The sequence below is a fragment of the Mixophyes fleayi genome, chromosome 8, assembly GCF_038048845.1.
Source record: "Mixophyes fleayi isolate aMixFle1 chromosome 8, aMixFle1.hap1, whole genome shotgun sequence".
In the NCBI taxonomy this organism is placed as follows: Eukaryota; Metazoa; Chordata; class Amphibia; order Anura; family Limnodynastidae; genus Mixophyes; species Mixophyes fleayi.
This window is the reverse complement of record NC_134409.1, coordinates 19,794,247-19,810,126: the sequence shown is the minus strand read 5'-3', so window position 1 is coordinate 19,810,126 and position 15,880 is coordinate 19,794,247. Positions and strand designations below refer to the sequence as shown.

At 42.6% G+C, this 15,880-nt stretch overlaps 1 protein-coding gene across 1 annotated transcript in view; it reads left to right on the top strand.

Moving 5' to 3' along the window:
* The window catches only part of TRABD2B (TraB domain containing 2B), a 233,989-nt gene that overhangs the window by 160,020 nt on the left and 58,089 nt on the right, over positions 1 to 15,880 (top strand). The window contains exon 5 of the mRNA XM_075182037.1: positions 14,715 to 14,805. Coding sequence (XP_075038138.1) covers positions 14,715 to 14,805 — 91 coding nt within the window. The remainder of the gene's footprint in view (positions 1 to 14,714; positions 14,806 to 15,880) is intronic.

Below are 15,880 nucleotides of genomic sequence, written 5' to 3'. Positions count from 1 at the left end.
TTGTCAGTGAGTATTTAGCCACTAGTTCATATGTGTGAAGATAGACTGACAAACTAAACAACCACCATATTGTATATCTCTATTTCTCCATTAAATGAGGAGAACTCAAGACCAAACTGTAACTGAGCAGAGGAATCCCCGTCTGAACAGCCCTTGATCAGCAGAGAATGGCCAGAACAGTTCTTCTTTTAATTTATCAATGGATTAAATGTCTTAACCAGTTTAACGTTGGTCACTGCATTCTGCTATGGGGACTGCGTTGTGACACAATTTAACAAGCTTTGCTTTTTCCCAGCCTTTAAATATGAGCGCCATCTCCAGCTCAAGCTTGCCCATATCCAGGAGACTCCTGAATTCCGGGTAGGACTCCCGGAAGAGCAGACCATTCTCCCGAATCTTGCGCATTTCCTGGTGAAGTGGGCATGATGGGAGCCTCAATGACGTGATTCAAATAGTTTTGGCAAAATGCCACAATTCCCTGTGCCCCTTGCCCTTCCATCCTCACACTTTACCTCCCCTCCGGGATCTCCTGGAGGTGAAGAATGACAAGTTGGTAAGCATGCGTTATGTTACCTTATCAATGGAGTTCTATTCTTAGTTACTGTAGAATTTGGCATTCGCCACAGTACATTTTGTACGCAGCAATACAAAATTATTCTTACTGCTGCCCACTAGCCACCAATGATAAATAGATCCCTTGTTTCTCTACCTACCAGTGGGAACCTAATCCCAGGCCACTAACTAATATATTAATGCTCATTTACTGTCTGACAGTGAGTGTGAGCTGCCATGAACACCATTCAGTTAAGTCTGTCCTGCAGCTGATACACATTAATGACATATACATCCCTGTATAATAAATACAAAACTCTTCTACAGCTGTAATAATGTGCTCCTATCCAACCCCATAGGCAAACCGAGGGGAAGGGGGGGGGGGGGGGGGGGTCCTAGTGCCTGGAAACCCCCCTCCAAGCCTGGGGCACTGTATAATTAAGGTGGCTGGACCCTGCTCCCGCTTCACACGGATCTGCTTGAAAAGGGAGAGCTGCATGCACCTAACAGTAGTGCACGCAGCATTGCCCATGTATATTATGGGGATAGGAAGAGTTGGAGAGCAGCCAAGCACTGTCTAAAATTATAGCCACGTCCCCATGCATGTTGGTCACGCCCACTGGTGGCGTGGTGTGTGATCCCCCCTTTACAAATCCTGCGTTTGCCCCTGAACCCTATACCTTCTGACATATAAAAAGCAAAACCAAGACACAATAAGCCAATTTCATGACCCATCCAAACCACACCCACATCCACTAAACCACACCCACATTCTCACTGCCCTGCTGCAGGTTTAACTGTGTCAACCTCCTGTGTCCTCCGAAGAGTAACCCTGGCGGCCATTTTATTGTATCCGCCATGTGGACTGTGAAATGACTCAATGATAAAGATCTGTTCTGACATCAAATACAAGGGCTCTAATCCCTTAATGCAATAATTAGCAATTACATCCTGATCAGGAAGGCAACTTGCTTACACATATATAAAAACATAACTTGTATTCCCTGTGTGCCCCCACTAAAGCTAAACAAATTACTGACACTATTGCAAAATATGAAGATGAAAGGTAATTAGGAGGATGAAGTACTTAAAAATTGGAATAAAAAGCCTCACTGAAGACCAAACAGTGGTGCAATAAATGCTCTGAAATGTTACTAATTACAGCTGGATATCATATTTTACTGCTTAATACATTTTCCCTGTTAATTGCTGTACTTATATTCTTAATGAGGAATGCAATTCTTTTTACAATAAATGATTAGCAACCATGACTTAGACTACTCAGCTGTAATCCCCAGCTGAACAGCCCTTGAAAGCTAAGCCGTAGTAAGTACCCTTGAGACCCTCGTGAGATTCACATTTTTGCTGAAAAGGTGTAACGCAGTGCCTGTCTGTAGGTCCAAATCGCCCAGCCATCTGTCCTAATTAGAATTGCTCCAAAATTTCCAACCAGTTTGAAATTTGATGGAGTTTTACTGGTTCAGGGGTCTTAAACATGTTCACGGGACAATCTACAGCAGGGGGTAAATGTATCAAGCGGAGAGTTTTACGGCGGGTTTGAAAAACCAATCAGATTCTAGCTATTATTTATTTAGTGCATTCTACAAAATGACAGCTAGAATCTGATTGGTTGCTATAGGCAACATCTTCACTTTTCAAACCCGCCGGAAAACTCTCAGCTTGATCAATTTACCCCCAGGGTCTAGACAAACGGTGACTCTCCCGGTATTGTCAGACTAACTGCTCTTTCTTGGGAGTCCGAGAGAACTCCCTGAAATTCATACACCCCAAACCCCCCCCCCCCCCCCTTTCCCCGTAGAATAGGCAAGTATTATCAACAATATATGTCTATTACATTTTGTAAATTGTCAGCATATCACCAGATCACCTCATCATCATGATTCGCTGTTTGCATATAAACATGTTAAAATTATCCTTTTAAACTCAACTATATTCAAGCCAGTACAACTATGTGCGATCAGCTGACCGATCCCCTTCCTTGCAAATCCAACCGTCAGTGCGCTCCATCGCAGCTTAGGCAATGGAAGCAGACAAAGCAGAATCCTGTATTTATATTTACTTTAAGTGCCCTGTCAGACACCATCCAGTAGGGCTCTGAACCACAAAGCTTAGTAAACTGGCATAAGGAGGATTATTGCACATTGAAACTGTTTGTGATGCAAGTTGATGCCAGGATTGTTTTTATTGTTATTTTGAAAAAGGGAAAAATTAACAATATACTTACAGTACGGCTATTTTCTACAAGAGCAAAACTTTGGACCTGTAGTGCAAATGACTTTTTGTAGTGCCTTTGCTGTATGGATGCCCCTGATTTTACACAACAGGAGGTTAAAACATTTTGCATGTTCTGATGAGACTAAACTTAGCAGTAAGCTAGGAAAAACACTGCAAAAATTAAATGAATGAAGGGTTGGTGCTTAAGGGGTCTATTTATTAAATGATGTGAAATGGGGGGGGGGGGGTAGCTATTGATGAGGGGCTCCTGCAACAAAGCATGGGGAAGCCTGTTTACCAAGGACAGTGGGTGTACAAGTAGCGTTCAGTAGCGCTCAATCTCAGGATGGCATTAGCAGGGGGTGCCCACAGTAAATAAATATTTTATTACTAGAATAGAGCATTTTTTAAAAAAAATATTTAATGTTCGGTCGTTCAGTTCCAGTTCGCATGCCCTGGCTGGCCTGCCGGCTCAAGCATGGGCAGAGGGTCCCAGGACTGGTTTGGCAAGCGGTAAGACTCCACTGCCCGCCAGTATCACCAGGAAGCTGAGCATCGAACATTTGTTTAAATAAATTGCCTGTTAAAAGCTTTTCTATCGCTGCGATGAGCAGTTAATTGGGTAAATAAAAATAAAACTAAATTGAATAAATAGGGTTGGGACAATTAGGATAGGATGCTAATAGTAAAATAGTAAAACACAAATAATCAGCATGTGAGGGTGCTAATTTAGAGTTGGGCATACATCTGTTGCATAAGACACATTTATATACCGTGCATGCACACCAAAAATGTATACACATGCGCACTATATAGTTTTTTTGCATATTATTGGTGACTTGTGTCTCCTTGCACCTGGAACGGTGGAACATGGGCAGACAAGCATAGGCTGAGTATAATAATGGTGTGTTCATGTAATTGTAACACGTGGTGGCTCAGTGGTTAGCACTTCTGCCTCACAGCACTGGGTTCATGAGTTTGATTCCCGACCATGGCCTTATCTGTGTGGAGTTTGTATGTTCTCCCCGTGTTTGCGTGGGTTTCCTCCGGGTGCTCTGGTTTCCTCCCACACTCCAAAAACATACTGATAGGTTAATTGGCTGCTATTAAATTGCCCTTAGTCTCTCTGTCTGTGTGTATGTTAGGGAAATTCAGTCTGTAAGCTCCAATGGAGCAGGGACTGATGTGAATGAGTTCTCTGTGCAGCGCTGCGGAATTAGTGGCGCTATATAAATAAATAGATGATGATGATAACACAGTTATACGAGGTGCATCCAGATATACGCCTTTTGGAATCTCTTGTGGGTGCTGGAGAGCTGATTCAATCAGGGCGATGATGATGATGACTAGCAGCAGACTATCTAACCACTTCTGATTGTTTGCTTATTGGTACCCTCAAACTGATAAAACTTAAATCGTTAACAGCTATATTGAATATGAATTCATTGATTATATTGTGTACAAACATGGTAATGCGGCTTTAGCAGTTACTACAAACACCATCAAGCCACGTCTCTGCGCCATCTCTGTGCAATTGTCGGGTTTAAGTGTACACACTTCTTACGTCTGATGTACGCCTAGCTGTGTGTCCACATGGGTGAAGGCTTTCATTATATTACGATGGTTTCCAGTGAGTTCATGTGAAACAGATTGCTATCAAAACGTGCTGGGATTGTTCCAGTTCTGAACCTGAGTTTATGATTATACAAAAACCTATTTTAATGCCGTCTACTTACTGAGTCGATGATCAAGGAGAGACGTCATACCGAGGAACTTTGATGATAAGTCTCACATTCTCAAAAAAACCATCTGATCCATGTAACGCAAGGACGGCAAGTTCCACATCTGGTCAAACAACTCCCATTGTTTTATCCTTAGAAGGGAAATTCTGGATTCACATTTATACCTTTAAGTTTAAAAAAAAATATGGAGGGGCCAGTAAGGGTTACGTTCTATGGTAAACAGGTTTATAAAACACAAAGCATAAGAATTAATAATAATCTTCTTATCAGTTTTGTGAATTAATACAGATGAATAATATGCTGCTGAGCAAACACATGTATGACATCCTGGGAATCACACTAAAACATACACTTATGGACAGAAGATCTTTACCGTAATCTGCTGGGGAAAACAGTTAGGTGGGACAGTCCTGATTTTAGGGGAGTGTCCTGCGCCAGTCGGGACTATTTGGTGGCGTGTCCCTCTCACTTCCGTGCCCCTGCCACTGGTGTGCCTGGCAAACTCTAGTGTTTTAGGGGAGAGGGTTGGGGGTGGCTTTTCATAAGTACTAGGCACAGCCCAGGGGGTACACAGCATACACCCTTCTTTTCCCCACCTTGGTAGCATACGCTAACTGTCCAAATTTTAATACCGCGCACAGTGTACAGGTTATTTACATTACACTGCTGGCTGTTTATGGTGGCTCAGTGGTTAGCACTTCTGCCTCACAGCAATGGAGTCATGAGTTCAATTCCTGACCATGGCCTCATCTGTGAGGAGTTTGTATGTTCTCATGTTTTCGTGGGTTTCCTCCGGGTGCTTCCGTTTCCACCTACTCTTGAAAAACATACTGGTAGGTTTATTGGCTGCTATCAAATTAACCATAGTCTCTCTCTGTCTCTGTGTATGTCAGGGAATTTGACTGCAAGCACCAATGGGGCAGGGACTGATGTGAGTGAGTTCTCTGTACAGAGCTGCGGGATTAGTGGCGCTATATAAATAGCTGATGATGGTTGTGAGTATTTTAGCAGATACAAGAGAACCAATCAAAAGCTGCGCTCTCTGTGATGGGTTCTAATTGATCTTTTGGTCTTGTCACAGCAGCGTCAGTTTTCTGTTGAACAGGGGGGGGGGGGGGGGGGGGGCTCTTATGAACCACTGAGCCCTGGTGAACACACCAAGGAGCACCGCCAGGGAGTTTTGGGGAAGGGAGGGAACTGCATACATAGAAATGCAACTTTAAATCAAATTACCGATTAACTTACAAAGATACCAAGAAATAGGATCAGTTCTGCATTAATAAAATACTATGTCCTCACAGTAGATAGAATGTTCAGAAGTGTCTGCAGGTAATCCATTAACTCTCAGCACTTTCATTATCAATCTTGTCTGTGAGAAAAGGAGAAGGGAATTCACTGTGTCCTGTTAGTCTTTCGCTGGCACGAGATTGTGAAGAGTCTGCCAAGCCGCCCTCTGATAAGGCATGTAACACTTTCACAGAGCTGTTTCTTTTCAACATGGCTCTTTATACTTCCAGAAAAGCCTGTAGATTGTTCCTTTCCCCGATGATACCGTTCTAGTGATGGATAAAGTGGAACCTGACTCTCGAGGATGCCAACTAGGTTAGAAAATATACTGCAGGGTTGGGAGAGACTCACAAGCAAATAGCAACCAGGGTCAAACTGAGAACATTTGTTTTTCTTTGTTTCTTTTAAATGTTTTAGAAATGAAAACAGACAACTCGCATAGCAAAAACAGACAACATTTTATATTTTCTTAACTTTTGACCTTCTGGATTGAATTACCAGAGATGTAATCAGCCCAGATCTGTTTGTTATATCATTTTATTTAGAGATTTCCATAATACAAAGGAGAAAGTGTAACCAAATAACGTCAAAAGCAGTGGGTAATATTTTCCAAACATATTGTTATAGGCTTGGGCAATCTGTGGCTCTCCAGAAGTTGTGAAACTACATATCCCAGCATGCCCTGCTGGTTATTGTCTGGCTATCTCCTGGTAAAGATTGCTGGGGAATGTAGTTTCACACCTGGACACCCACAGATTAGATCGGCCTGAATTGTTCTCTTATGTAGATTGATTTTGCTTTAATTTACTCTTATATATTCCAGTAGACAGCACTTTCTATATAAGTCTGGTGACAAGGATGGGTGGGGCCCCTTCAGTGAGTCCTCATAGATCATACTTTATGTCTCCCAGAAATGCGGGAGTCTCCCAGACGTTCCGGGAGAGTAGGCAACTATGCGTTAAAGAAACGCAGCTAATGAATCTCTAGAGACTGAAGTGTCTTTTACATTCCTCTCTCCATTACTGAAGTCAAGTTGTCTTACCTATCCGTCTTTGATTATATTTTGGTCTCCATGAAAATGGCCTCTTCCATAGGCATCAATATATGGACATAGGACATAATTTCTGAACTGTGTCATCATGCCGCAGATAGCGAAGCCAACCACGTCTTGTACTGGCTCAGCATCAGGGAGAATGCCAGACTCTTCAGGGAGTGAGGGAGATCACCCCTATTTCAGGGAGTCTTCCTGACATTCAGGGATTGTTGGCAAGTATGCTTTAAATGCCGACATAGCTTGTAACTACAATACAAAAGCGATTCCCATAACACAGACAACCTGAAAATATGTACTTACCATATAACAGAAATGCACTGGATCCGACATCTTCAATCGTCTCCAAATGAAAAATATGACTGATATAAATATGTACAGTCCCAAATGACGTCACTAAGAATGGACACAGCAAAAATGGCGCATTTAAATCGGCAGTGGCTGGCCCCACGCCTGTATAATGTAATCCAGGTGGTGGGGCCAGCCATTGCTGCTTTAAAAGCGCTGTTTTTACTGCAGGCGATAAAAGATGTCTAATCCAGGAGGGGAACAGAGAGTGACACTGAAGGAGGGGGACAGAGAGAGACGCTGAAGGGGGGGACGGGACAGAGAGATGCTGAAGGAGGGGGACAGAGAGATGCTGAAGGAGGGGGACAGAGAGAGACGCTGAAAGAGGGGGACAGAGAGAGACGCTGAAGGGGGGGGACAGAGAGAGATGCTTAAGGGGGGGCAGAGAGAGATGCTGAAGGGGGGGACAGAAAGACACTGAAGGAGGGGGACAGAGAGAGACGCTGAAAAAGGGGGACAGAGAGATGCTGAAGGGGGGACAGTGAGATGCTGAAGGGGGGGCAGAGAGAGACGCTGAAAGGGGGACAGAGAGAGATGCTGAAGGGCAGGACAGAGTAATATGGTGAAGAGGGGCAGTGATATGATGAAGGGGCACAATGTGATGGTGTAGAGGTCTAAATACATCTTACGTCATTTTGACCCAGCTACTTAATAAATGTGACTACCCGGTAATTATTTTGGCTTAGGCTGAGAAAGTTTGGGAACCACTGCTGTAGCCTAATGATATAGCTATGCCTGAACTGGTGACATCCACTGTCTCTACATATGCCAAGTATTCAGTATAGACTCATGTGGTTGAGTGATATAATGCTGGTCATTTATGGGTGTACTTATGTCAAAAGTCTTTCAGTCGTCAAATTTGGTTGTTTTCAACCAAAAATGTCCCAACATTACAACTAGTCTGTTCCTGAAAATTATTGTTCTGTAGAGCCAAATTCATTGGGTACAAGTGAGAACCTGGTTGATCATAATTTACAGTAGAATGCGTTATAAATCATCAACCACCCACAAAGCTAAGGGGCCCATGCCTGGACCTCAGACTATTATTATTATTATTATTATTATTATTATTATTATTATTATTATTATTATCAGATTTGTTCCGATTGGCTTTGTGTGTACGTGTCTAGTCAGGTCATAGATGGTTTGTATGTGTGATTACAAATCTTGGGCCTGATTCATTAAGGATCTTAACTTGAGAAACTTCTCATTTCAGTCTCCTGGACAAAACCATGTTACAATGCAAGGGGTGCAAATTAATATTCTGTTTTGCACATAAATGAAATACTGTCTGTTTTTTCATGTAGCACACAAATACTTGATAGCTTATTTGTACACTGAAATTTAAAGTTGATATGTGTGTGCTACATGAAAAAACAGTCAGTTTTTAACTTATGTGCAAAACAGAATACTAATTTGCACCCCTTGCATTGTAACATGGTTTTGTCCAGGAGACTGAAATAAGAAGTTTCTCAAGTTAAGATCCTTAATGAATCAGGCCCCTTATTATTAATTAGAGCAAGCAAAGCACACATTGTTGTCACTGCCATGATTAACGTTGTTCTATATAATTTATTTGCTCTTGTATTGTGAAAATGTAAAACTGCAGTTTCAATCTACTAGACAGATGTGTTCCTATATGATGACCAGCAAATAGTTTTCCAGTTACAATTATTTTTGCAAAACATACCATTGTCTCGAGTAATCATATAACATCGGTCACTGGAAAAAGTAAACCTTTTAGCAAATTGGTGCAGATTAATTAATAAGTGATAAGAATAACCCACATAACAGGGATTATTTGGTCTGGATTATAATATACTTGTAGCACTCTAGCACAGGGCTCCCATCATTTTTAATTTAAAAACTGGGATTGTCATGGAACCTGAAGTTTCCTAAAGCCATTGAATCCACCGAATCCATACTACTTTAGGGGCTAGATTTACTAAACTGCAGGTTTGTAATAGTGGAGATGTTACCTATAGCAACCAATCAGATTCTAGCTTTCATTTATTTAGTGCATTCTACAAAATGACAACTAGAATCTGATTGGTTGCTATAGGCAACATCTCCACTTTTTCAAACCCGCAGCTTAGTAAATCTACCCTTAAGAGTTTAAATTGTAGCAAAATACTCAAAGTTTTGAGACTTAAAAGAGTTCTAATCCTCAACCAACCTGTCCATGTTTGTACACGATGTACTATATCCCCACCATGTACAGAATTTGTGAGCAGAGAGGTGTTTGTAAAATTGGAGACAGCTTTAGCCCTGTTTTAAAGTACATTTGTCACATCATTTATGTCACAATTTTAACTCTTCTTACCAATGATTTAAGAAGGAAGAACAGATAGGACCTGTGTTTTTTGAAAGAAATGATTTAGGAAACGCCATTAGAGCTGCAGGTGTTCAGGAAACACGGTACACACAGTTTTTGTTTATCCCTGGTTTCTAGACAACCGATTTAAAAGAAATATCTATATATCAACATATATAAATCCAGTGGTTGCTGGAACAGAGCAGCGGTCTTCAGATCTCTAGAGGGGATAATATACTTGGCAGATTACACAATTAGTGGCTCTGTACATGTTAGCAAAAATATACTTCCAGTTTGTGCAAGGAGGATGAGGGGATATTTTTTGATGTTAACTATGTCACATCACAAACCGAAATATGTGTGTGTGAGTATGTGTGTGTGTGTCTGTGTGTGGTGTGTATGTATCAGTGTGTGTACGTAACAGTGTGTGTAGGTATCAGTGTGTGTGTATGTATGTGTTTGTGTCAATGTGTGTGTGTGTGTGAGTGTATGTATGTATGTATGTATGTATGTGTTTGTGTGTGTGTCAGTGTGTGTGGTGTGTATGTATCTTTGTCTGTATGTATGTGTGTCAGTGTGTATGAATTAGTGTGTGTGTGTCAATGTGTATGCATCAGTGTGTGTATATGTATCTGTGCCTGTATGTATGTGTGTGTGTTTCTGTGTGTGCACCACAGCTGTACTCCCCTCATTTGCAGCGTTATTCCCCTGGCAGGAGACACAGTGACCTCCCCTTTGCCGGAGTTTTCACCATCTGTCACAATAAATTAGGATAATAGTTTTGTGGCTTTTATGTTTTATAGCATGTAGGACAATGAAGGGAATGATCGCTGAGAACGGTGCAGTGAGAGTGAGGAGAAACCACTGTTATCAGCTGCTCAGCACGTCAGGCCTAAACATAGAATTATTACTGATTCTTAGTATGTTTACAGTCTAAAGTATAACATATGTACGGTGAATTTCTTTTTAAGCAAAATTAATGGCTGTTTACTGTCGTTTTTTCTTGTACTGTTCTTCCCTCATAAAATGACCTCCCCATTAAGCTGCCACACACCCGTTATGGATCCTCAGACCTGAGCCACCTACCTGCTCCCCTACCACAGTACACTGGTGGCAGGTGGGTAAGATCAGGGTAACTGAGACTGGGCAGGGAACGTGCGGTTGCACAGGTGTAGAAACAGGTGGGGCTGAGCCGACAGGTGGAATTTATCTCCAGGAACTGGTGCTAATAAGGTCCCTCTTCTCGCCTAGAGTAGAGTAGGCTAAAGATGCCGACTATGGGCTTCATTTAGAGTCGGATGCAATGTGCGTCTAAGACTTACATGAAAGAGTAGGAGTGGGAGTATGCCGCAGCTTGGTAGGGTATTACGAGTGGCATGCAACCCCAGGTGCGTCCCACTCATAATGCCTTACCAAGCTGCGACCAGTTCCTGCAGCTAGCTAACTACTTGCGCCACCTAATTCCTGCCGCACTTTTTCAGTCTTGTTTGACGTGTGTTCCGTCTACGTCTTTATCCGTCTAGGGCAGTTTTGACGCCCATAGTATCTGAATTATTCACGGTCACGCCTACATAACTCCGTATTCCAGCCTTTACCTCGTACTGAGAAGCAAGCTGTCGCAGTGTACATTTGCGTTTGAAAAGCAGACGGAATTGCAGGGAACGGTCGCTTACTGCGCAGCCCCATCAGTGGAAATGTGCAGGATGCGCCTGAAATGGACTTTGCCTCCGACTGTAAATGAGGCCCTTTGTTTTCATAAATGTGGAGCATTTCTGACAATTACTTTTCTGCTGACCTGTTCTTGCACAGTTATTTTGTATTACTGTTTATAAAAATGTTCTCTAATGTCATACACAAGGTGCAACACTTAAATTGAAAGATGGAAGTTTTATGATGCAAAATTTCTGTGGGGTTTTTCAGGATGCAATAATATTTAAAAAAAAAAAAAAAGAGATTGCAACATTTATAGCAAAAAAAGGATACAAGCAAGAATACTAACATGGTAGCATAGGAAATCTGCTGTATACTGTAGGTATACAGCTCTATAAATAATAATAAATCCACAGAAGAACATGATTTCTGCACCAGATCACAGCTGGCAGAGACTGTGTCTCCGCCTATGCTTTGAATAGTAAGTATTTTGTGGCTTCTCATTATATTTCGTCACAGAAGCACACTCACTTCTGGGTGTACTTTGCCTTATGAAATACAAAAATTCCAACACACAAAAGTTATAAATGTAATAAAGACTAATTCATAAATGAGGCTAAACTGAGCAGTAATTTAGGAGAAAAACTGAAAAGCATAATGAAAGTGATGGTTCTCAAGTATAAGTATCCAGGAGGCTGCGACTGCAACTATTACACAGCGCGTCTCTTCATATTGTCCTGCCTCTCCGCACACCTAGGCTCACTTCCTGTGTGGGCAGATGTCTACAGAGTGTAGAGAGCAGCCGTACACCTCAATGTGCATTTAGATGAAAGGGCAACAAGTGTGCTTAATAAATGACGTTCCTATTAGCAGCATGTTTATTTGTCTACTCTTCCGGAATGTCCTGGAGACTCCTGAATTTCAGGGAGTTCTCCCAGAGGAGTAGAGGTTATCCTCACAGATTCCTATTGAACTTTTTGCAAAGTGGGCAGGGTGGGGATGCAATATGCAATGATACTGTTTGCCTCAAAACCTTTCACCATGGCCCCACACCAGATTGCATGGCAACGTGAATCACGGTATTGCGCAGACGTGGCGCCACCTGCATTTGCCCCTTGGGGGTTAAAAACTAGGCCAGTATGGTCATAGTTATTAATTCATGGAACAAATCTTTAAAGATAACACTAAATGGATTTTGAAGTGGGATTAGTTGAGACAGACAGTCCTAAGGCTGCATAACGTATATGTTACCCAGAGCATCCAAACTAAACATCACCATCATCATCAGCTATTTATATAGCACCACTAATTCCGCAGCGCTGTACAGAGAACTCACATCAGTCCCTGCCCCGTTGGCGCTTACAGTCTAAATTCCCTAACATACACAGATAGAGAGAGAGAGAGAGACTAGGGTTAGCAGCCAATTAGCCTACTAGTATGTCTTTGGCGTGTGGGAGGAAATCCACGCAAACACGGAGAGAACATACAAACTCCACGCGGATGCTGTAAGTCCCTGGCCGGGAATCGAACTCATGAATCCAGTGCTGTGCTGCAAAAGTGCTAACCACTGAGCCACTGTACTGTCCATATTAACATACTAGGACAGACATAGATGAATAGCTGATCTAAACCATAACTCACAGGTATCATGTTGTATTGGCAGATATATGTGTTTGGCCTAATGTATTTAATGGAAGCCACTTATTTGAAAGTGGGATTTTCCTTTAAATGAGCTACCCTTCACTGATAGATTTGTGATGAATATATTACATATGTATGTCTTTTGTACTGAATATATGTCATTTTATGTGGGTGGTACCTGTAGACAGAACTTAGTTTTTAGTGTATCTACCCGTTAGACGAATAAACAAACAAGCTTTTGTTGAACATGACACTTGTGGAGGTCTCTGTGACCTGAAAGTTGAATTTATTCTACTGCACTAAGTTAACATTATTCCAACATTAGTTTCTGTGGTTACAGTCTACTAGCCACAAAATATGCAAACATGCTCACAGGCATCGTGTTCCTGATAGTCTGTGTATGGCAGTGCTCATGAGAGACACAATCTCTTTTTCTGCAGATGAAACAGGGCAGTCCCCCTTTTTTCCAACCAAAATTTTTAACTCACAATTCATACTGAACCCAAGTTAACAGAACAGTTTGGATTGGGGGCTTATGTTTTTTCTTATTTGGGACTAAACAAAAGCATGTGATGAAATTAGGGTGACATTATTGTCCTAGTGTTTTATTATAAAATGATAAGATCCTTAAAGCATACTTGCATACTCTTTAGGAAAGCCTGGGACTCTCCCAGTGGCGGATACAGGGGGGGGGGCGATCGGGGCATTCGCCCTCCCTCCCCCCCCCCCTAGCAGCAAAAAGCTAGGACCCAGCCGCCGATCAAAATGGGAGGGGCGGGGCTAAGCGTGAGCGGGGGGCGGGGCTAAATGTGGGCCAGCTAATCAGAGTGGTCGCAGCCGGCGATCACAGCGGGAGGGGGGTGGGGCCAATCGCAGGCAGAAGGCGGGGTTTAACGCGGGCCAGCCAATCAGAGCAAAGGAGGGGCGTGATTATGCAAAATCGCCCCCCCTAAACATAAAGTCTAGATCCGCCCCTGGACTCTCCTAAGCGTTAGCGAGTTATTCTGCACTCCTGAAAGTGTAGGACGCCCTCTCGGATCCCACCCAATTTTCTTGCATGTACATAGAGCATAATTGTCAACTTTTACAGCCAGCTGTCCGGGAGGGTGCTCCATCATAAGGGCATGGCCACGCGAATGGTGCCGTTAGGACACGCCCCTACTAACCTTTGACAATTTCAGCCTATCAGTGGGTGGGGGTGGACCAGGATGAATCCTTTAGCCCCGCCCCCACCCACTTTACCAACAAGGTGAGCTGGACCTAGGAGGTTGCCCTGCTCTCCCGAGAGCCCGGGAGAACTTCCAAAAATTCAGGAGTCTCCCGGACTTTCTGGGAGAGTAGACAACTATAACATAGAGTATGTCATACTTGGCCACTCTCCAGGAATGTCTGGGAGTCTCCTGAATGCTGGGTAAGTCTCCCAGACTTTCGGGAGAGCAGGGCATTCACCCGCATCCCACCCACTTCCTAGTGAATTGGGCAGGATGGGAGCCTACAGGACGTGATTTACCTGGCAAAATCAGACTTTAGCACTGTTGGGACCAAAGTGGCACAATTTGCCATGCCCTGCCCCCTCCATCCTCACCTTTCACCTCCCATCCGGGATCACCCTTATTCATCTGTCTACTATGCAAACTAATACAACTTCAGCTTCCTCGACCGGGTGATCTGGTGACTGTTTTCATAGTGTATTTTGCCATGGGGATGCTACAAACTACCATAAAGAAAAAAAGCTTTAAAGTGATAGGTACCAGGCCTCTTGCAACCTGTATAGTTCATGTGATATAATGTGACCGTGCAGTATAAAACAAATATGAACATTTTCCAGCTTTATAAACAATGTATAATATATATACTAAAAGCACTAACAGCATCTGCACATTTTGTTCCGTAGGTCATTTCCTTGGAAATAACACAGTGATTGATGTTCTGAAACAAGTGGGATATGAAATTGAACACACCCCGGCAGGACAACCACTTAAGAAGTAAGATCATTTAGTAACACAATTTTCTGCATACTTGATTTCTTCTAATTATGTCCATTGTGGCCAAGGTATGATAAAAAAAACTAAGAAAAGAACTGACTCCTAATGGGTGATCGTAAGTCTGTATCCTCTATACAGGCGATGTATAAACCCGCAGAAAGATTTGACCAAACTCGCTGCTGGAAGGGACTATTGCAGATCCCCACTTTGCTAAAGGCAACACTTACAATACAATACCAAGAAAAACCAGCGCTGAGGAAGATCAAACTATTAAAATACCAACACAGTCAAAAATATATATATATATTAAAAATAAAATTGTATTAATACAAACACATTCACTATCAATTATATGGAATAAGTGAATTTCTTAAATGGAAGGAAGTTATTCCAAAGGTAATCATAAAAAATCTTTAAAATCTCAAAACATATAATACATCCTACTATTATTCTAAGAGATATCTATTGTAATGAACAACATTGTGGCCAATGTGCTCCTTTTTTTATTAAAGAAGAACACCGACCAATACCAGAATGACAGAGTAACATTCTCCTTTCCCCAACTGGCAGAACCATTTGTCCTGTACCAGCTTCCCACTGCCCATGAGATCAGGGAAGGGCTGGCGGATTTTAGCCCGGTGGGCACAACTTGACTCAGCAGCCTATTAGGAACATTTTAAAGGAAGGAAAATGCAGGTAGCCCAGTGATCCAGCCCAAGGTAGCCCACTATGGTACCGGCCCGGGGAGCAGATGCCCCCCAGCCCAGCCTGGCCCTGCATGAGATAACTCTTCCCCTAGAAGGATAAGTTTGCAATTCAAGAGCTCTTCATCCAAGAGGTGTCAAGGCGCTCAAATTTCAACCCTCTACACCCTCGTCCAGCATGAGAATTGTCCGTTGAGCTGGGAAGGTATGGTAGCACAGTGCCTAGCATTGCTGCCAAGCAGTACTGGGGCCTTGGGTTCGTGTTCAAACCAGGTTGATATGGGCACTGAGTTTGCATGTTCTCAATGTGTCCAAGTCGGTCTCCCATGAGTGGTCCAGTTACCTCCCACAATCTAAAAACCTACCCCAAA